The sequence below is a fragment of the Triplophysa rosa genome, linkage group LG15 (assembly GCF_024868665.1).
Source record: "Triplophysa rosa linkage group LG15, Trosa_1v2, whole genome shotgun sequence".
Lineage (NCBI taxonomy): Eukaryota > Metazoa > Chordata > Actinopteri > Cypriniformes > Nemacheilidae > Triplophysa > Triplophysa rosa.
This window is the reverse complement of record NC_079904.1, coordinates 3782308-3805445: the sequence shown is the minus strand read 5'-3', so window position 1 is coordinate 3805445 and position 23138 is coordinate 3782308. Positions and strand designations below refer to the sequence as shown.

The window sequence follows — 23138 nt, the reverse complement described above, 5'->3', positions numbered from 1 at the left end:
TTTAACAAATGAAATGTTACACACTTCTCTGTTACAGAAAAGCCACATGAATTTTACACATGCAAAAACGTGATCGCATGCCAAAAGTGTGTTTTCGGAAAAGAAAATTGTAAATCCCGTCGTAATCCTAGAAGGATGGGATCACATGTGAAAATGTGAAATTCATGTGTTTTTCTGTAAGAAGTACCAACTCTACAAAGGGATAGTTCACCAAAAAAACTCTGTCATCATTTACTTACTTAAATTCATTTACTCTTTTGATTTCAAACCTGTATGACTTTCTTTCTTCCGCAGAACACAAAAGAAGATATTTTGAAAAAAGTTGGTAACTGAACAGCGCCGGCACCCATTGACTTCTATTGTATGGACACAAAACCAATGCAAGTGCATGGGTAAACATTCTTCAGAATATCTTCTTTTGTGTTCTGAAGAATAAAGAAAGTCATACAGGATTGAAACGACAAGAGAGTGACTAAATAATGTCAAAATTTCCACTTTAAGTTAAACAATTTATAAATAATAAATACATTTTTTCAATCAGAAATGTATATGGAAATAAAATGTACTGTTATTGATTTACAGATATACACATGTCCCACCTTCAGTGAGTACAGAAGGACAGTCAGGGCGGCCCACCGGATGAGCCCATGAACACAGTGTTGATGGGAGGCAAGGAAGAAACCATTTCCCGAATCTCCGTGGTTCCCTGATGAGGCAGCAATGCATTCTGGGAGTGATATGAAGCAGCAGTTCCGTACATGCAGGGTGCAGAGATGGCACAGGAATGGGGTACACTGGCTCCTGACATATGGGAGATACAGATATTAGGTTGAACTATTAATGTTTTATAGTTTAAATGTTTGATATCTTCCTGACCTGATGTGTGCGCGCCCATAGAGGCCAGTTCGGTATAAAAGGGTCTGGCTGTCTTCCTGCTTGTGTCATCCAGGATGTTGAGAGGGTCGTGAACCTCAGAGTAAGCTGAAACGGAGCGGCTGCTGCTCACACTGCTGATCACCGACACGTGTTGATCGATAAACGAGCTCATCCTTTGAGCGTCCACATAACCCCCGGAGCCATAGTACCCTGAACAAAGCACATTTTCAAGGATCTTCACGCAGTTCTTGCCAAACAACGATGGATCATAATTTACTAAGCACTTTTTTTGTGTTGATGTAAAAATTCTTCAAATATTTTCTATCACTTTAATTTAAAGTTAATATATCATTAAAAACAACAGCATGTTTGTAACCACAGAGAATATACAAATAATGACGTTGTAACGAGGAAGGCGGGACGAGAGCCGTGTGAGGGAACGGTGCGAGGCCGGTGACACTCATTATCACTCGCGTCACCGGCCTCGCACCGTTCCCTCACGGCTCTCGTCCCGCCTTCCTCTTTACAGACGTCATTTAGTTTTCCACCATTATTTATTCACCCTGATGTCATTCACAACTTTGTTTCTTCTGCAGAACTCGAAAGAAGATATTTTGAGGAACATTGATACCCAAACTACACTGACCCCCATTGACTTCCATTGTATGGACACTAAACCACTGAGACATTTCTCAAAATATCTTCTTTTGTGTTCCACAGAAGAAAGAGTCAGATACAGGTTTTGAACTACATTAGGGTAACTACACGATGACAGAATATTTATTTTTAGTGAACTTTCCCTTTAAGCTTCTCTCACCGCTGTGTCCTGTGCTGGAGCAAACTGGACCTGAACATCCTTCCCCGTTGGCAGCACCTCCTCCAAAACTAAACCCTGCAGAGTCCAGCAGCTGAACGGCCTCTGTGTCTATCCCGGGGTCACCTGTGTATCCAGTAGACGACACCCTGGTGTTGTATGGAGATACGGTACAGCTGTTGCCGAAACAGTCTTTGGCCAGCTGGTGTCCAGAGAAGGACGTGTAGCGTCCGCTTTCGGCACGAACCTGGTACGCCGACGTCGGGGGGTGTGTTTGAGATCTAAACACCGTCTGGTAATAAGTGGAGTGGGGATATGATCCGGTGCTAGTAATGGGCAGGCTCTGGTACATGGCATCGGCGAAGGCCTGGCAGGACACCTGGGGTTGGATGGGACAGTTCTGAGGTCTCACAGCCATCGGGCCCTGGTTGATCACACTGCTACGGTTCATCATGGCTGGGGAGATGGGAGGTGTCATCAGGGGACCGCTGGTCTGCGAGTAATCCATTTGTCCTTGACAATATTACAGAATCATAAGCAATAACCATATTTTAACAGCAAACATTTTCTTGATCTTTTTTACTTGTATGAATAAGTGAAACACGATGTGTGAACGTTTTTTATATAACAAAATGTCAAACCAAGTGGCATTTATTGTAAAGAATATGTTTGTGATGCTTGCAAGTAACAGATACAGTAAAGCTGTCTGGATCGGTACCGTTGTACACGACAGTATTTGCCCCAAGTGACAAGAAATCATGTTCTGGAGGGTTCTCGTCCTTGACGGTGGAATCACCGGACGCCATGCTGCTTTTATTTCGATTGGCCAAGAAACAGGAACTCGGAGAGGCGGTGAATGCAGCCTTACTGGCATCTGTCAAAAACAAAACATCATTAAATGGGTTAAATTGTGAACATAAACTATGAGATTTTAACAACAGAGAAATGTTCAAGTCACCTGCATTCCTCATGTATTTCTCCAGCAGGTTCTGGAGGTCCTGCTCTTTGTCATTGTTAAACTGTGTTTCAATTGCCAGCAGGATATACTCATCCAGAAGCATCCGAATGAGGTGGAATGAACCTTTCAGTGACAATAAACCAGGTTATATTGTTTTGTTTTAAAACATACTGCTAAGATTATTTCTTAAAGGTCCAGTGTATCTAATTTAGCGGCATCTAGTGGTGAGGTTTCGAACGGCAACCAACGGCTCACTCCACCCCTCCCTTTCAAAGCACTACGGTGGCTGACACAGAACTAAGGCCCGATTCACATTTCGCGTCTTTTCCGCGGGCGTATTCGTTATTTTAAATGTAGACGCGTGGCAGGCGCGCACAAATAGCACATTTTTCTAGGCGCGTCGGCACCGCATCGCGATGGAAATAGTTCAACTAATCGGAGTGCCGCGTGCGCACCGTGGGTCATTTGAAGAGAGAAAGCGGCGCGGCTCGCGTTTTCCGCGCAGTTTTAGACGCGAAATGTGAATTGGGCCTAAGATGTCTCTTAGGTAGTGGGCGGTTACATTCCTACATTTTAATTTCTGTTAAGCTCTGTTAATTAAATATCTTGTTAGAGATAAAAGAAAACGTTATGTCATATTAACTAAAAACATTTACGTTGTGAACGTTAAATGAAAATCTGAAACGTTAACATATAAAAAATAATGTTTGTTAAACAAACATAAATTTGGCAACTTGAACATAATGAAATTATGCTGAGTAAACATAACTTTATTATGTGCAACTGATGTACATAGTTTTTTCATGTAATCCACAGATTTTGTTTCATTTCAGTTAATACAACGGAATACTACATATACTGTAAATATACTATAGTACAATTAGTGTAATTTGCTACAGTATGCTAGTTTACTATAGCAAATACTGCAGTACAGTACAGTATTTTTTCATAGAGACTGAGTTTTGCCTGACTAGTACTGAGGTCAAATGGTTGGCCTTCCAGGTGATAGTGTTTGGTTTTGTGAACACCTGTGGGGTCATCAAATGTTAGGAGACCTGAGAAAGGTCGATCCCTAATCAGGGCACGCGCTACAAAGATAAAGGTTTGTTTGTACAGGCTGGGTGAATATATTTTACAGCTCATTCTCTACAGTGGTTCTCGGGTTAAAGGAGGTGAATAAATTACATCTAGTCAGAGAATAAGGAAATACTTGAAAATGACCTGGAGTATGTTAAAGTAGCTGGATGACTACAGTTTGGAAGTGAGTGCGCTGTATGCGGAAGGCTTACCGAAGTTGGTAGCATTGTTTAGAGTGAGATTATGCATCACTCGTGCGCCCAAAAAACTCCACTTCAGAAGGAAATCCTGAGCTCGCTTTTTAACCGACCGACCGCTTTGCTTGCTAGGCTAAAAGGAAAGATAATACGTATATGAAATATCAACTTGGGAATTATGGGTAAAGCTCTTGCAGCACAACAAACCTTTATAACTTTCTGTTCCACCACAGAGTCCAGCCATTCAATAAAAGACTCCACGGTGGCATTTTTCCTCAAGAGGTCTTTCAGCTCTTGAAACAACGAAACCGAGTCGTCTAAAAGACGAGAAACATCATGAAAACACCTCCTCGACATTTGACATTTTTAAGTTTAAACAGCCGACCGAGCCACGAAAACTCACATTCAGAGTAGAAGTCTGAATCTTGGTCGTTTGTGATGGAAAGGAACGCTTGAGAACCAATACTGTTCAGATCCACCTTATCAATATCATTCACCATGGATGTCACTACGTTCTGGTCAAAAAGTGCAGGTCTTGCGATCTGAATAGACATAAATGCATTAACGACACATTCAGTCAAAAGAAAAGTAAATAGCCATGCGTCCATTAAAAAAAACTTTTACCTGTGCAAGATGTAAAAAGGAGGTCTGTCTCTTTAAGGAGGACACGAACCGGCGAGCGATGGGCAGTTTCTTGTCTGAAAGGATTTCTGGGAGATTCTCCAACGAAGACACCATCCAGTGTTCCCAGTGCTTGGCAAAATTTCGAATATCTGCCAAAAGACTGAAGGTATTTCCTTAATCTCACTCTAAACCACTTTGACAAAATCAAATTCTTTTTCAGAAACAGATTGCCTAATGTATGGTTCAACAGACCAACCTCTCAGGCATGTCCTGCATGGTAGCAGGAATGAGAACATCAGTCAGAACCTGTGAAATACAGAAAAGACCGTTTTCTCAATGTCTTACATGATGAAAATCAATGATTGTTACGGCTGAGAATCATAGAAACTTACTTTGTAAAGTATAGAGTCACACACACAGAAGATGTCCACAATGACTGGATTCTCCAGCAGTGACAGGAGATGCTCAGGCATTCCTTGCCAGAAGTGAAGAAGAAAGTTCTGGATCTGGCGCGCAATAAAAATGAATTGTTAGTGTGAATGAATCTAGATTATCAGACGAAAGGAGCTTTAGAAAGTACCTCTTCAAAGTTGACATTAATGGCGTTGTCTAGAATGCACTGACAGTGTGTTTTGTACATCATAATTAATGTGTCCACCTAAAAAAATGAAACAATCTGCAGTAAATAACTTGGAAGTAGTTCTTATAAACACAAAAATTGGTCAACATGCAAATGAACAAACCTTTTCTTTTGAAACAGACTCGTGAAGCACTAAATGTTGTGCACTCGGGAATTCAGGTAAAAGCGTCCCTGTTTTAGAACTAAGTGAATATTTCCTGGTAAATCCTCCCTGTTGTTATAAAAAAACAGATGTATGAGCACAGCGGTTTTGTGTTTTCGAAATATTTAGACTTGACGTACTTCCTGATTGTAAGCACACGAAGATATAAAATTGTATAAAAAGTGAATTTCACATATAATAGCCTAATTGATTTTCATAATAAAGCTACCAACCTCATTTTTGAGTTTGCTTCCAGAGAATCTGTGCAAATGCATAAAAAGGTGATATGATAAACAACTGATATAACAATGAAAAATGTAAAAGTATTTCAATAATGTGATTCATGTAAAAATGTATGCAAGAATTACATGCACTTAATGCAATATGAAATGAAAGTTTGTCTAAATCCCCGACCCAAAATGTCATCAGATGCTTAAAACATGAGGGTCAGAGTTTACCGTGTCAAGCCTTTTCCGGAGTACACCGAGTGATAATACGCACTGCTCTCCTTAATTCCAATACCATAATAATGATACCTGGACAAAACCGTAGACATCAGCAAAGAGCTTATAAGTATCACAAATAAAACAAAAGTGTCCTTGGTGATTTGATTTGTGTTTGGTTTCCTCTTACTTTGAATGGCCTCTAGTTCCAAGCCTCCGTGTTGTAAGCAAAGGAAATTTCTGTCGAATAGTCTACAATAACAATAGAACTCGATGCTAGCATCAAAGGGCTTATCAATCTCTATACAATGTAACACAAAATATTTATTTCATTGTATTCAATTGATGTCTGATAATGGTGAGCATCAAATTATAAGAGTTGGATATTATAATAGTTTTGTATTTATAAAATATGTCCTCTTACCTTCCCAAACGTGGCAGCGCAAGCAGGATCTAATTTCTCCTTCCGGCAAAAGTCTAAATAATGAGCGTAGAGGATGCAGCGAGGCAGGCAAACACCTTCACAGACGATGTAGTTTTCCTCAAGCCTGAGGGAGAAAAGCTTTTTCAGCACAGTAGATTACAGTTCAACAGGAACAAAATACAAAGTAGCAAATGTGTTCGCTCTTTGTACGTGATTAATAAAAGCTAGAGAATACCATTGTAAAGTAAGATGAGTCTGTTTCTTCTTGTCCTTGATAATCTGACTGATGCTTTTCTTTGGCACAGTTTGTTTTAAAGAGAAGGTCTTGGAACAATCTAGATCCTCCTCAGAAGATACGCTTCCATTGCTCTCATCAGCCTCTGTGGAATAAATAACACACATAGCTTTCCACCGGTTTATGCAAAACTGTGACGCCTGCCAAAACTATTCATAACGTATCAATCTGGCGACACACCGTGAACAGTACAATGGCAGCATAGCTGTGGTTTAATGAAAGCCACTTTTATAACAATTTACGCACCTGATTTAATTCCAGAATCCTCCTCCTCAAGCCTGGCTTTGAAAAACACGTTTTTTCTAAGGTCGTCTTGGTCAACAGTAATTGTTGCGTGGAGGTCATCTGCGCTCCTGCAAGCTCTTTTGGGTTGCAGTTGATGAATCGTGCCATTCTTCAATGGACTCCCCGTGTTCCTTTTCATTGGCATGTTCAAGGAGAAATTAAAAAGAAAAACCGGAATGCAAAATTAAAACCAAGCGAAAACAAAAGCTTGCCCCACACACAAAAAAAGAAGTTGTTAAAACATTCCAGAATCCACACAGCCTTATAACGTTTGGCACCGCGGTGCATATGTCCATTCCTGAAACGATCGCATCTCCAAAATCTTCCAGATGAATCTCCAAAGAGCATTTAAACAATTTGTCAACTATGCGTTTTGCCCTTCCTCAAAGGTTCACAACATTGTAAAACCACTATATTAAATCATTCAAATATAATATTAATCCCAGAAGAAGGAAGTGAACACCTTGTGGTGTTAATTAAAGCTGTGCTGTCTCTGAAATGGTGCGTCACAGAGGTGAGTACCTTAGGGGCATTTATCTTATTTACAGAAGACGGCCAATGGATTCTGGCTTTTAATGATTAACTAAGAGAGATATCATCTCCTTCAAATCTGGTGCTGCGCTTGTAGCTTGGGTATAGAGTCAAATCAAAGTCATCCTCCACAAAACTATATACGCTACACAGCAGTTTGGTTAAAACAGTGGAGGAGTAATATCTATTTTACACTGTATTCCATACATGTTTGAAATATTTGTATGCATGTGTTTAAAATGTATTTTTGTTCACCAAGCATAGCATTTCACAGAGGTGTTGCAAACTACAGTGTACTGTTGTAATTGTTAATGTTTTTAGTGTTTTATATAGTAATTCAAGTTTTGGCTGTGATGGCAACGCCTCATTTAAAGCAGCCACCATGCAGTGCAGTCCACTAAGAAAACACAGGATGTAACCCGTCCTTAAAGAGACAGTTCACCCCAAAATAAAACATTCAGCCATCATCTACTTACTCTCAAGTTTCATGCTGCACAAAAATGAAGTATTCGGATCTGTAGAGAAATCTTTTCCTGGACGCATCAACCAATGGATACTTCTTGTATTGTTTATTGGTGGTTGGCAAACCATGTTCTGGCGCATTATCTTCACGATTACAGTACTTCCATCAGCCATCTGAAGACAAGACTCAAGGATGCAGGCCTTTAGGCTGAGGTTCACATACTTCACAAGCAAACAAATGGACAGATACATGATGAGAGAAGACTATTATGGACGGATCAAAAAATCCAATTTAAAAAATACCATGTCATTAACATAATGTCCTGTCCAAAAATGTGTTAATAGTATAGTTTAGCCTCCACCCGAACAGCAGCATCCTTCACAACTTTTAAAAAACAGCTCAAAACATATATGTTCCGCATTTATTTGACTAACCAATGACTGTGTCTAAAAAATGTTTTGTTCATTCTCTCCCTTGCTTCCTCGAGCTTTAATCCTCCTAGCATGGCCTTCTAAACTAACGGTATATTTAGCGTGTTGACAAAATGTTTACATGCTCTCATACTTGTAAGTCGCTTTGGATAAAAGCGTCTGCCAAATGAATACATGTAAATGTAGCTTGTTTTGAAAGAAATGCAGTGTGTGCCGCGGCCCCCGGTGGCGCTTACCGGTATTGCAGGGGCTCAATTAAAACGTTGAATTATTAATTTAAAGCATAGTTATACATTTTCTTGCAAAATATTCGTAACCTAACTTTTTTACACACTTTGATGTCATATGTAGTAGGCCTATGTAGTGTTATGGATTCACAATACCGTGTATTCATAAACAAACCATATAATCACATTAAATATCCCTTACGAAAATTTACCATGGTTTTACTACAGTTAAAACCAAAAAAACCGATAGTAAAACAATGGTAATCACAAAATAACCATGGTTTTGAAAACCACGTTTTTTTGTAAAAACCATAGTAAACGATGGTTACTGTAGTAAAACCATGGTTTTGCCCTAAGTAATCAATGCACCAAAAAAACATGGTTACTACACTTGTACCACAAAAAAACAATAAAATACACGAAAACCGAAACCAATTTTTTATATAAAGACAAAAAAATAGGGAGCCATGGAGCATTTGGTGTTGTTGGGCTCTGACGTTTGTGCTCTGTGTTAATCATAAGAAAAACATTGTCTTTACTTATTTTAATAATGAACTATTCGTTAACCCCACTTCAGTGACAGTAGACTTGTCATGATATTTAGGATATCTGGAAGGGATTCTCATGTATTCGAGAAGGTGAATCCTTATTGGCTTGTTCAAGCACGTGCGCTCAGAATTTACCGACAACTTTGCGTGCTGATTTGCAATGGCGCACTAAAAGGTAAAAAAAGACGTTTTCTTACAATAAACACTAAATAACGACACCTGTACCCAAATAGATATTGTGTTTTAAAAAAATGCGTGAGAAATTAATACTATGTACGTCTAAGCAAATAATTATCAAGTTGCAGGCGCTGGCTGTATGGTGCTCAGTAAAGTGCTAAAACGATGCTTGTGCGATTCAAAGTTATGGACTATAAGATGTAAGCATCAATGCAGTTGCAAAAGTCTATATTTGAGCTAAAATATTCGTTTAACAATGTTAACTTGTATACAGTTTTCATTAAAGATATTTTGCGATAACGTCACATGTTATCTGACTTTTTGAAGCGTCTTTTTAACAGTGTCGCTAACACGATGTAATTAATAACGACGATTCTCAAAGGCATTACCGATGTGCTTGCGTATTAACATGTCAATCATCGATGCAGTTGCAAAGATCTTTATAATAGAAAGCTGCAGTGGTATTGGTAGAGTTTTCTGTCCATACATTTAAGTTAAAACCCTGTTTTTGTTTCATCAGTGTGTTGACCTCAAGATGTCAGACGTGTGTTCAGTGCATGAACATTTATCAGGACTTTATGCTTAGATTGGATTCATAAGTTGGAGTCAAATGGAGAGGTGAGGATTTACTTTGTATCTGTTTTTGCATCTATATGTTACTTTGTTTATTGTATGTTTTATACTTAAGCATTTTACTGTGCATATGTGGATGTAATGAGGCACAAAGAATATCGTGGCTACTAATTTCTATGTAATGTAAGAACGGAAGTTCTAAAATGCATAATGAATTTTGCTAATACACACACACGCACACACGCACACACGCACACACACGCACACACACACACACACACACACACACACACACACACACACACACACACACACACACACACACACACACATATTCCTATTCCGTATCCCTAACACCTATCCACTAAACCTAAAGATCATAGAACACTTTTGCATTTTTAGATTTGTAACAAATACTTGTTCTGACAATTTATTAGCTTTTTTTGCCCATGAGGACCTCAATTTTGTCCCCACGGTGACACGAGTCCCCATGTGTGTTGGTGTGTATTCAGGTTAGGGTCACGGGATATACACACACACACACACACACACACACACACACACACACACACACACTTACCACAGTACTGTGCTTTCCTATAGAAGTGAGACTACATCATTATACCATCACACTTACCACATGATACATTTACAATGATACTCCAGACTTGAAACGCATCGAGCCGAACACAGCAAGACAGTTATCACCAAAATAACAGGCAATACAAATACACATCATTATTACACGATTGCATTATGATCGCGTGTCGCGTGTATGTGCTCTTCAACGGAATAATGGACCACATGACAGACACTGCCTCCCAGTCTGATCATAATAAACCAACACAGACTAAAGTACACAATGCCAGTTTAAAAAGCAACACCTCGTGAGAGGGCTCTCAGCAAAGATAACCTGTGCTACACTAGCAGACAGTAAACAGAGATTCACCAGGGAATAAACTATGATTAAAATAAATAGTAATATTAAACTGGTAACATTACAGTGAACTAAACGTATGGAACTGACCGTAGTAAATTGAGCATTTATCTGATAAAATGTCACTGTTATGCAGAAATATGCATAATATGTTAAATTTATGACTGACCACAGTCAAAATCACTCGTCTCAAATAAAGCTAACGTTAAGCAACAAATGTGCACATCAGCAACCAGAATGAATTGAGGCACGGCGGCCTTATAAATCATAAATAACTTGATGATCAAATTACCTGATAAAGGAAGTTCATCCACATGCTGTTTTGAATGACGTTTTCTGCATTTCTTCTTCTTTTGCAGTTTTTTGGCTGTTGGCAAAATATCACAAAATAACCTTGGTTTTGAAAACCACGTTTTTTGTAAAAACCGTAGTAAACGATGGTTACTGTAGTAAAACCTTGGTTTTGCCCTAAGTAATCAATGCACCAAAAAAACATGGTTACTACACTTGTACCACAAAAAAAAGGTTAATTTTCGTAAGGGATTAAGGTACTGCACATAATAAAATGCACGAAAACCGCAAACATTTTTTTTTACAAAGACAAAAATATGGGAGCCATGGAGCATTTGGTGTTGTTGGGCTCTGACGTTTGTGCTCTGTGTTAATCATAAGAAAAACATTGTCTTTACTTATTTTAATAATGAACTGTTCATTAACCCCACTTCAGTGAAACCAACTTCGTGTGCTTCTTCCGCTTTACGAGACTGTGGGTGAACAACCCCCCAAATGGCAAAGATAGCAAAAAACAAAGCGCGTCCATTTAGAAAATGATATGACTGGTCAGTTTTACTGTCACTCAAAATGAATCTCTCCCATTGATTTACTGTACTGTCAGCCAGCCGTATGCTACTAGAAGGCGCCCCAACCCCGTGTAAGCACACGATCGACTTCTTGCAGCATGCGCAGACACCGTATGACATCGCACAACTGCGACTGCTCCCTGATCTTGATATTCTCTCGTGTGACTTGGAAATCTCACGTGGATAGAGTCCGCATCGATCCAGGAAGTCAAATATAGAGGGGAACTGGAATCCCCTGGTTGGGCCTGGGTTCTCCTGAGGTTTATTTTTTCGATTAGAGTTTTGGGTTCCTCGCCACCGTTTGCATACTGTTTTGCATTATTTGCCTGGCCGGGGGGGCTGCTTTAGAATGAATTAATATTGCATATAGGAATTTATAGTCTGTTTAATATGGCTACGTTCATACAGTCACTTTTCAGGACTGACAACTGTATTTACTTACAGGTGTGAGTCTCGAAATGTCCTGTTCACACAGTGGTTTACAATTGCAGCTTGAATACTGTCTGAACGAGCAACCGAACTCAAGCCTGTATTCTAGCACGCGCCGCCTGTAACCATTGTGATGCACGCGAATAGCAAAGATTGCGCCTTCCTTGTCAAAAGAATGCCAAGTACTTAGCGGTATACAAAAAAGTCAGCGCGTGTAATACTTCCCAGTGTCGACAGAAGACTTTACAAGGGGGTTTGCATAATTAAAGTTGATTTCAATCTGGAAAATGAATTAATATAACATCAGTGACGACAGTCGCATGTTTAACCAAGCCAAACACTCGCAGTCAGTCTTGCTCATTACTTCATGTAAGATCCTGCAAAAGTACGGTTTTATGATCGGCTAGGCGCTGCTGCCACCTACTGGTGACTAGGGATGTAACGATTCACCGTGAGCCGGTTGAAAATCGATTATAATATGAGACGATTCAAGTCGGTTGAGACGTTATAAAAATCGCAGTACATGTTTTGAACAGCAGGGGCCACTGTTTTTCTGCAAACTTGGTAAACGTGGATATGCTGATATTTCTTTAAAAAGTAAAAGTTAGGAAAAGCACATATAAAGTCTTAGTTTGTTTATATTATAGAGACTTTTGTATTATTCATTTTTTATTTGGTTTGGAATTTGTTTTATAACTGTAATTTAGTTTTGTTGTTTGACATAAAATATATTTTTATTTTACAAAGAATTGTGCAGCATTAGAGAAATAATAAAAGGGCAGTTGTTCATTTTAATTTTCCTCAACTCATTCTGTAAAAAAATTGTGATTAAATCGCATCGTGAGATCAAAATCGTGAATCGCATCGCATCGTGAGCTGAGGGAATCGTTACTTCCCTACTGGTGACTAATTAAACAAACAACGGAAGCTATTTCTTTTCTATACACATTTATCATACACTTAAAGCTATATTAAGCTTTTTAATCATTAACACTCTTTTAAAAGTTCAATATCACGTTTAAAGTGTTATTTTTGCGTGTGATTTCATTTATTGCGCTACACCAAATAAGTAAAAAACTGCAATGCTCATATGCGTGCAGTATGTTTACAAAAGAGGGCTGCCGTGACACTGTGGCATCTACGAATTGTACAGTCGCATTATAGCGCTGTTGTTTAAGATCTGAAGATCACAGCTGCGTATAACATTACGAGGCATTTCTGCAAATCTGTTTGCAGACATTAGTGCACTGTACTGTACTGTACGTGACAGAGAATGGCGGGTGACGCGATAGACAACTAGTTGTCCAGTACGATTCCGTTCACACAGCAGGGCTTCTCCGCAAATGCGGTTGTGAGTCCCGAAAATGTACAGGTGTGAGTTCAGTTACAGAATACCCCAGTCACACCTGTAAATAACAGAACTGCGTGTGAACACTAGGGCCGTCACGATTATGAAATTTGTCTGACGATTAATTGTCTAATAAATCATTGCGATTATGACGATTAATTGTCTGTTTTAGAGCTTTGACTTTTAATTCTCATACATTTTTTATTCATCTTTGAAACGACCATATTGTTCTGAATATAAAGACTATGTTCTTTTTCTTGGAAATACATATGAAAAAATTGGGTCATCATACTTAAGGTTTAGGCTTTTACCTGTCAATAATACAACCGCCAAATACTTGTAAATTAAGTAAATTGATCAGGAGTGAATTGAAGCCACCATTAAAATGCTATCAGTCATAGAAAAGCTTCTAGTCTGTTTTTTTCTCACTTGCAAGACTACAATAAAAGTTTACTTCTATGTTTATGTGATTTATTAAGCGTTTTCACACTGAAATAATATTTAATTGTACTGCAGGTTATTTTTATGGTATATGCTTTAGTTTTTTTAAAAGTGATTGTGTTGTGGTGGTACATTTTACAAGTTTTACCATGCTTTAGTTACAATATATACAATAAAATATGCAATATGCAGATGCACTACAGCTCCCCCTAGTGTCTTTTATAGAGATGTGCAATAATTGCGATGATCTGAAACCATCGCGATGAGGTCAAACAATCAAATGTGTGTGTGAGTGCGTGCTCGTCCGTGTGTCTGCGCGTCCTTGTGTGTGTGTCTATGTCTATGTGTGTTAGTACGTGTGCATATTGTGTTTGTGGAGTGTTTTGTATGTGGGTATGTCTGTCTTCTGTGTTTTCACCTTTTTCTTGTTTTTACAGGTATAACTTTAATTGTTTTGCTTATAGTCAATATGTCTCATGTACAGATGCTTGGTAACAATGAAAATTGTAAAAAGCGCTATATAAATAAAGTTGAGTTGAGTTTTAGCAACTTGTTAGCAACCGCTGTTTTTAAGACACAGTAGAGCTTTTCACACTTGAAATCATTAACCCCGGGTTATTCTTAACCCCAGGTAAACAGAATCCTGGGTTATCTGTTTCATGTTTCACACTGTTATTGGTTACTGGTTATTCATAACCTGATGTTTCATACTGTACATCACTAAACCCTGGGTAAACAATCTTATTTGCATATTTGCGGTGTCAACAGTCATGATCTGATAAATACTGCAGCTTCAAACTGACTGAATAAAAGTAGTGTGTGGTCCCTTTAAATAACCGAATACCTTGTTGTTCCACATCCGGGCAAAAATGACTCCTCGCAAATCCTTTTTGGCTGTTTTCAGCATCCTAATGGCTGGAATACAAGACTTTTAAAATCTGAACTGATTTTTTTTAAATTAGACATCATACACTTGCAGACTTTTTGAAAGTTTCAGAGCCTAGTAAGGCTTTAAAAAATCACAAGCCGGTTATAATGGTGTGTTTTATTTCATAGAATAAAATTTGAAAATATATAGAGGTTTTGTTTACCACAGACCTTATTATAGGCGATCTACCAAAAAGCCATTCAAAAAACCCATAGACTTTGGAGCGATGGAACCGGAAGTCCTAAAATCCTAACTCACTTCTGTGTTTTGCATACAACAATATGTCATCTCTGAGCCTCTCCATTGATTGACAATTGGCTCGTTTTACTGGAAGGCGGTACTTCCTTCGCTAGAGCGGCCATATTGAGCGTTGCATTCCTCGCAGTGTCGCATCTTTTTAATATTAATATCTTTGGTGTGAGGAAACAGGCCAACATTTATTGGTGTCTGATTGGTTGGCTTCAATTGTAGAATTTGTGTCTTTATTTTTGTTGATATAATTTAAGGGTTTACAATTAGAGATTGATTACACATGTCATAATCAGAATCAGAATCAGAAGAGCTTTATTGCCAAGTGTGCTTGCACACACAAGGAATTTTCTTTGGTGTTGGAAGCTTCTAGTACAGACATTCAACACAATGACAATACAATATAATACGATTTACAGTCTAAAAGATTCATAATGTCATAATGTTTGTGACCCTGGCTGTTTTTTGTGATTTGCTGTTTTCTAGATAAAATCACCCAACATAATGTAGAGACATTCTGGCTCTGAATAAATAAATAATTGACAGAGAGTGATGCACAAACTGTTTAATCGAAATACTTACATAATAGTAATGTTTATTTTCAATTCATTAATGTCTCCGCTTGCCATACTGTAGCAACACCCTGCTATTTTATAAAAAATGAACATTATTCCGTTGTTGTGTTTATTTTAGGTCAAAAGAGGAGTCAAATTTCCTCGCTCCATTTGCATTGTGGCCCGTGGAGCTGAAGCTAACACACATTGACTGCAGTTCTAATGACACGCTGGTCCACTTCCAGGGTCATTATATGACCATCTGTGAATTAGACTACAACATTCTTCAAGTTGAAATCCAGAACGCCGTGAAAACCAAAGCTTCCATTCAGCTCGGAGAACTTTGCCTGGTAGAAGATCCGCAATCTGGTCGCTGGTACCGAGGACGAGTCCAAATCAAAGAAAACGGTCTGTATCATGTGTTTTTGATGGACCATGGAGATGTTTTGACTGTCGGACCCAATAATTTGTCCATGCTATCCGACACACTTCGGATGCTCCCGCCAAAGATCGTCTGTGGTTTCTTTGCCAACATACTACCAGTCCAGAAGCAATGGAACAGTTTGACAGAGAATTACTTCTCCTCCTTAATAGGCAGCCAGATCAATGGATACATCCATGCCCGTCTACCTTACCAAGTCCTGATTCTTGAAGTGCCGGACATTAAAAGTGACTTATTAAAACTGAAACTGGCAAAACATGTGGACACCAGTACGTTTCTTTTACTGGTTGAGATGCTCATTGAGATACCAATTAAGCAAAGCAACGAGTCTGTTCCAGATCTCCTGATCGAAAAGCAAATGGGCCAAGAATACTGTCTCAAATCCTCAAACCTACCAGGCTTCGAAGAGATTCTGTCTCTTAATGGCCCAAAGCTCAAAGTCGGTCAGAAAGTAGAAGCCTTTGTAACCGCAGCCGTAAACTCTGGTTTGTTTTACTGCCGTTTAACATCCATGGGGAAAGATGCACAGAAAATGTCCCAGAGATTGGTGCTTGAATGCGAGTCAGGCAGCGTTGGCTTAAGCAACAAGGTCTTTGAAAATCTGGGATTGCTCTGTGCAGTCAAAGGAAAGGATGAGAAATGGCACCGAGGGGTCGTGCAGTGCCTTCCAATCAGCTCCCATGTCAGAGTGATGTTCATCGACAGTGGATATTGCGAGTCAGTAAAAGTCGAAAACATCCTTCAACTGCCATCAGAATTCCTCTCCACACCCATCATGGCTGTTCCGTGTTCGCTTTCATGCCTGGGCGGCCAAGATGACGCTGTTAAAAAACAGCAGATGGAGACTCTCAAGAGTGCATTGCTGGGGAAATCTTTAGAGGTTGCAGTTGACGGCTTTTGCAAAGATCAGAACTTCTACCTGGTCACTTTGAACGTCACTGAGAATCATCCAGAGGAGCAAGTGGAAGATGTTGAATCGTCTAAAAGCGAGAGCAAACCAAGCTTTCCCCTTTCGAAATGGTACGCTGCAGAGACAAAAAAGATCCAGAAACCTGATAGGGTTTCTAGTGATGTGATACAGGACGATTCTCTGTTTGAAGGCTATGTCATTCATGTCCAGAATCCCAAAAGTTTCTGGATTAGGACCAAAGCACAGAACTGCAAGTTTGAGGAGATGATGAAGGAAATTACTGAATACTTCAGCAAAGTACAGTTGAACGAGGAGATCTTTGAAGACCCAGTGCCGGGCGTTCTTTGCTGTGCCATGTATGAAAATGACTTGCATTACTACAGAGCTCTTGTGGTAGACACTTTGGAAAATGGAGCTGAGGTTTTTTTTATTGACTTTGGGAACACAGAAAAGGTGCCTGTCATGTTAATAAAGAAACTCCCCAAGAAGTTTGCTCTTGAACCAGAATATGCCATGAATTGTGCTTTAGCCCACATCGCTCCGCTTGAGGACAGCTGGACGGCCGTAACTTCAGATTTCTTCAGGCAAGTCACATCCAACAAAACCCTGCAGGTTCATGTCATTCACCGAAGAAATGGTAAATACATTGTTGAGCTGTTTGAGGAAGAAGGTGGAAGTAGTATTGCGACCGTCTTGACAGCAGCAAACATGGCTGAGTATTGGAAATACAACCCAACATTGCCGCCTGTGGATGTTAAGAGGCGACGTGAAGACAAGGAGAAGTTTTCGAACAAGAAAAAAAATAAAACGGACCCTTATGAAGTGAGCTGGTGTAAATCAGACTGGGAACAAGAAATTGATGTTGCCAAAGAGACGACAAAACCGAAGGTCACTGCCACAGAGATCTTTAAGCCCATGCATTTCAAACCTGGATGTGAGGTAAATGTAATTTGTTCTCATGTAAATTCTCCTTCTGATTTTTGGTGCCAGAACAAGAGCACAAAAGGCGATTTGGACAAAATGATGGAGGAGATGCAGACATTTTACCAAATGCACATGGTTCCGTTCGAGTCGCTGGCAGCATGTTGTGCTGTAAAATGTCCACAGGATAACAGATGGTATAGAGCATGTATGTTAAGTCAAGACATAAAAGATATTTCTGTGATTCTGGTCGATTATGGTGTTGTTCTCAAGGAAAGGATGCCGAACGTCCAAGCTCTTGCGTCACAGTTCTTTGAACTTAAGGAACAAGGGTTCAGGTGCAGCTTAAACCAGACCGAACCTGTTGGAAGAGATGCGTGGAGCGCAGAAGCATGCAATTTGTTCAAGGATTTCGTCTCTGAGGATTCATCCGAATTGACGTGCCAGATTAATTCCCAGCTTTATGAGCAAGGAAAAGGTCTCTTTAATGTTGTCAACATCCGCAAACCCTTTCTTCAGGCCACGGCGTACCTCCTGGAAAAAGGCGTTGCAGTGGAAACGCAAACTCCAAAGCAGCTCACCTCATCCGTGTATCCTCGCTCCTTCGTTTACTCGTCATTCAACTTAAGTTCTGGAAGCGAAGAGCTGGTGTATGTTACCAGTATCTCTAGTCCATGGGAAATCTATTTTCAGCTAAACAGAAACACTGAGATTGTTGATAAGCTAATGAAGAGAGTTGCTGAAGAAAGTCAGCTCTTGTCTACCACGTCTGAGGACTGCAGCGGTAATGTTTGCTTGGCACGATATTTTTGCGATGGCCATTGGTACAGGGCTCTGGCACAACCTGTTCAGTCCCCGAAGCACCTGAGCGTGTTCTTCGTAGACTACGGCAACAAGCAGCTTTCTGAAAAAATTTATGTCATGCCGATTCCCAGGAGAGCACTTGAGTTGCTGATGACACCCATGCAGGCTTTGAGGTGCAGTCTTTATGATGTTACCGATGGGGAACATTTGCCAGAAGTCAACGCGTGGCTCGAGACGGCCGTTCTTAACCGTTCCCTAAAGGCCAAAATTGTGACGAGAGACAACAGCGGACATTTCGTGTGTGATCTTTATGATGGAGACGTGCATGTGAATAAAAAAGTCAAAGAGCTCATTGCAACTTACGGCGTGAAAGAATGTGATTCATGTGTCAGCAAACCTACCAGTAAGACAGGCAGCAAACAAAGATCAAAACCAAAGAAACCTCCAAAAACAGAACGGAACAAAGCACCAAATAAAGGAACGGTCCCCAAGCAGCGCAACACTTCTTGCTCTCCTAAAGTAAACCTGCCTAAACTTAGTGATCTTCCTGATATCAAAATGAAACCAGGTTCTAAAGGTGTGGGCTTCATTTCTCATTGCGACTCAGGTCGCTTCTTCATCCAGATGGAAGACGATGAACCAAGCATCCTTCAAATGTGCGAGGAACTAAACGCTGCTGTCCTTAAAGATAACATGAAACGTGTGACATCAGAAGTGAAGGTAGGCGATCTCATTGCCGTGGAGTTTGAGGAAGACATGACTTTGTACAGAGCCGTTGTCACCAAATTGTTATCCTGTAGACAACTGCAAGTTGAATTTGTTGACTATGGTAATACAGCAACCATTGACAGGAAGAACATTGTTCTGCTTACTAATGTGTTTTTATCTCAGCCCAGATTGAGCACTCCTTGTGTCCTTGAAAAATATCATTCCTTGCAGAATGAGGCATTTGTCAAGGAAGCAGTCGGTAAACCTTTAATGGTCAAGTTTGTTCAAAAGCATGGAAGTTCATGGAAAGTCAACGTTGAAGTTCTTGAGGGTGGCAACAAGCTTGATCAAAGAAAAGACGCATCGTTACCATTGCCAGACAAAAGCCCAATAGTGTCCCAAAACAAAACCCAAAAGTACGATGTTCGCATGCTCAAAACTAAATCCGAAGCCCCAGTCCAACGAAAAACCAAACCAGTCCAGGTTAAAAACAATCCGACGTTTGCAATGAAGCAAAAAATAAAAGCCGTCACCTACAAAAGGACATTCGAAAAGCCAAAGTCATCCTGGAATAAAAAATGTAGGAGGACACAGACCGTCTCAAAACCAGAAACACTGGTCATCTCCAAACAAAAATGTGACACGTCAGCAACCAAAACTGAGAAGATCCCACCGGAAAATGTTTCTACATGTAATGCAAATGCAGTTGAAACACCCAGGTGTGCTACGCTATCTCAGACAAATGTAAAGGAAAGTAAAGCCATGTACAATCTGAAAGAGTTGCTTGCTGACCATATTGCCTCCTCAAAAACTTGTACAGAGAGCAGTGTGAACAACGCAGATCAGACACAGACCCTGTTCCACGCACCGGTCCAAATGAATGCTGACTATAAAGGATTTGCAGCCGCAGTCACCACCCCGGCTGAATTTTACATTATTCTTGAAGATCATCTTTTAATCCTTGAGACCGTGTCAGCCGTGCTTGAGAACCTTCAGGAAGTGATGGTGCCATTTCCAGATGCTCATTTAATTCCAGGTGCTTGCTGTTTGGTGAAAATGTCCGAAAAGGAAAAATGGTGCAGAGCAGAGCTGGTGCAGTGGGATTCCAGCTCAGTGCTTATAAACTTAGTCGACTATGGCCAGTATGCGGTCTTGTCCCAACAAGAAATCAGCCAGCTTAAACAACTTCCAAAGGAACTTGCTGGATTGCCCAAAGTCACCTACCACTGTTTGCTGAGGGGAGTTAAACCCAATGACCAGGACTGGTCTGATGAAGCCGTCATCTTCTTTCAGAACTGTATGTGTCGGAGGAACCTTCACATACGCTTCAGACAGCACGTGTCTGAGACTCAGTGGGAGGTTGACATCACAACTGAAAACCAAAATCTTGCCAAACTACTGGTAGACGCGGGGCTCGCCACGTATATTGACAGTATGCTTGGAATCCGATTTCAGCAAGAGATGGAGATAACGAAGCAGTCATGTGAAGCTGATAGTTTCCTGAAGGAGGTTCTTTCAAAGATGAATGTTTCAGATGAACCCATGTTTGATGGGAAGTCGTCTCAAGAGTTTGATGGGCATCAAGAGGCTACAGACCATTTGAATAGCAGGGATGATTTTGGACCTGTGGAGGCAAAGCTTACTTCACCGTCTCGTATCAAACCTTGTAAGTAACTTTATAATTGTAACTTTTCTGTTTTAACTTATGAGTGTGCAGTACATACATTGCCATTGGAAAGTTTTAACGCAACTGCTAATTTTTAACGGTCATTATGGGGACCGTTTACCCCAAAATAAACGTATTGTATAATTATTTATTGACACGACTCTTTGCTGTGGGACACAGAAGAAGATTTTTTGAGAAATGTTAAAGTGGTTTTCAAGGTTGTTTGGTTGAACGCGTTCTTCAAAATTTCTTCTTTTGTGTTCTGCAAAAGCGAGAAAGTCATTCAGGTTTGGAACGATATAAAGATGAGTAAAGGATGAAAATTATTTTATTTTTAGGTGAAGTGTCCCTTTAGGGTATGTAGTCTAAATTGCATTCAAACTTTCAACATTCGGTCTACAGACTTCAAATTTCAACATTCGGTCTACATAATATTTTCCCCTTAATGTTAAGACGGAAGGTATTTGAAATAAAATACTGAAATGTAATTTCATTTTTAGCACCACGCGTTGAATAATGGGAGTTTTGAAAAATAAAATATTTTGCAAAATATACTTTTCTAACATTAGCCTACTCTGCATACTCCATCAACCAACTCTGAGGTGTCACCTACAATGCTTTTTAAACGGCATTAAATAATTAATTATATTTGTCCGCAAAACCAATTTAATGCAAATAACCATTCGCCTGCAGAATCTTTTCTAATTCATTCCTTTAAAAAACCTGAACTTTTGACTGCTAGTGCACACTCACAACACCAAGAAACTTCTCATAAAGACCTTTTTCATCATATTAGTGTCATACTGTAGTAAGTGGTATTTTATGTCAAATCTTTAAGTGTCCGTAAAATATACATGAAAAGATCTTCTCATTGGTTCAATGTACTGAACGAATACACTTTAAATGTCTTGTGGGAAAAGGATTTTGTTGTTTGTTATATTTTGTCGCCTCGTTACATTTGTAGGTAGGAATACTTTAAAATGGTGGCAACTTATTTCGGCCCGAAAAGATTTAAAAGAATCAATTCAGTGAACGATTCTATGACTCGTTCGCAAAAGCGCGCATTTGTCGCCACCTGCTGGCCACTGTACGAACCTTTGAAAAATTATTGAAACATTTTGAGTTAATGGAAAACAGTTCAAATCGATATTGAATATTGAACAATTCCATTAAAAGATCCCATTTTGAATTTACTAGGAAATAATATCAAGCTTTAACTATTTAAAACATTCTTACATTCCCTAGCATTTTATTATGTATTCAAACAATACTTTGCTAATGTTTTCAAATTTAATTTTGTTATATAATGCTAATTTGTTGCTGTTTTTGATTTCATTTTTAGGTGCACTGATGTGAAAAGTCTTTCAGAAAGCAGGTTGGTGATTGCAATTAAAGAATTCCTGTTTAGGAATGGCAGGATGGACTGCTTTAGTTTGTTTGTTTTGTGTTTGGGACTTCTAGTTGTGATGTTCTATAAGCCGTATTGCGTTCTGCATCTGTTTTGTTTTATAGATTGTTGTTTTACATTCTTAACGTTTCTTTGAAGTAATAAATACAATTTGATCTTAAAGATCCTAAATTATGAATCTTGGTATTACAAAATTCTAATAGAATTTAGTTTTATAATTAAAAAGTGGACTACTAGTTTTTTTGGCTGATCTTTTCTATTAATAGATACACAAATAAGGTGTAAAAATAAAAATGTATGTGTATTCTTAATAAAATATACAGGATCTTTGGTTTATTGATGGCTGTAACATCAGCAGATGCAAATTTACAATTCTTTTTGGTTTAAGGAATGTTTTGGTTTGGTTGTTTTACAAAATTTGTGAAGCTTTATTGTCCTGTTACATACTGTTCAATAAAGAGTGACTTTAATTCTGGAAAAAAGGATGTTGTCAGAAGTGGGATTCGAACCCACGCCTCCAGAGGAGACTGCGACCTGAACGCAGCGCCTTAGACCGCTCGGCCATCCTGACGTACTGTACAGTATTTTACACTGGTAATTTTCAGTAATATCATAAGACGTATATATAAATATAAATAAATTGTAAATAGCTTTCAAAAGAGACGTTGCTTTGGCATCTTTTATTCGTAACATCACCTTTTGTCAAAAACTGCATAAAATATCATTACAGTAGGAAATAAATGTTTCTTTTGATACAGTAAAGGGTTCTTCCACAAGGGGGCGCATGGCGGCTCCGACGGTTGATGGG

At 39.3% G+C, this 23138-nt stretch overlaps 2 protein-coding genes and 1 non-coding gene across 3 annotated transcripts; 1 reads left to right on the top strand and 2 right to left on the bottom strand.

The window, feature by feature from the left end:
• Window positions 1-568: 568 nt before the first annotated feature.
• On the bottom strand, window positions 569-6920 carry rfx6 (regulatory factor X, 6). Its single transcript, XM_057353462.1, has 19 exons — window positions 6737-6920; window positions 6431-6575; window positions 6196-6319; window positions 5962-6023; window positions 5787-5864; window positions 5562-5589; window positions 5290-5397; window positions 5127-5204; window positions 4939-5052; window positions 4803-4852; window positions 4547-4706; window positions 4326-4464; window positions 4130-4239; window positions 3938-4055; window positions 2649-2771; window positions 2381-2564; window positions 1694-2205; window positions 877-1086; window positions 569-801 (listed from the first exon to the last, which is right to left on the bottom strand). Exons 1-19 carry the CDS (start codon window positions 6918-6920, stop codon window positions 623-625), a joined length of 2706 nt encoding a protein of 901 aa, XP_057209445.1. The 3' UTR covers window positions 569-622.
• A 2750-nt stretch (window positions 6921-9670) lies between these two features.
• Window positions 9671-20930, top strand: tdrd15 (tudor domain containing 15). Its single transcript, XM_057353249.1, has 2 exons — window positions 9671-9770; window positions 15611-20930. The coding sequence occupies exons 1-2, from the start codon at window positions 9763-9765 to the stop codon at window positions 20928-20930; spliced, it is 5328 nt and encodes a 1775-aa protein (XP_057209232.1). The 5' UTR covers window positions 9671-9762.
• A 1888-nt stretch (window positions 20931-22818) lies between these two features.
• trnal-cag (transfer RNA leucine (anticodon CAG)) lies at window positions 22819-22901 on the bottom strand. The gene has a single exon. It is a non-coding gene; the product is annotated as a tRNA-Leu (tRNA).
• Between the last annotated feature and the right edge of the window lie 237 nt (window positions 22902-23138).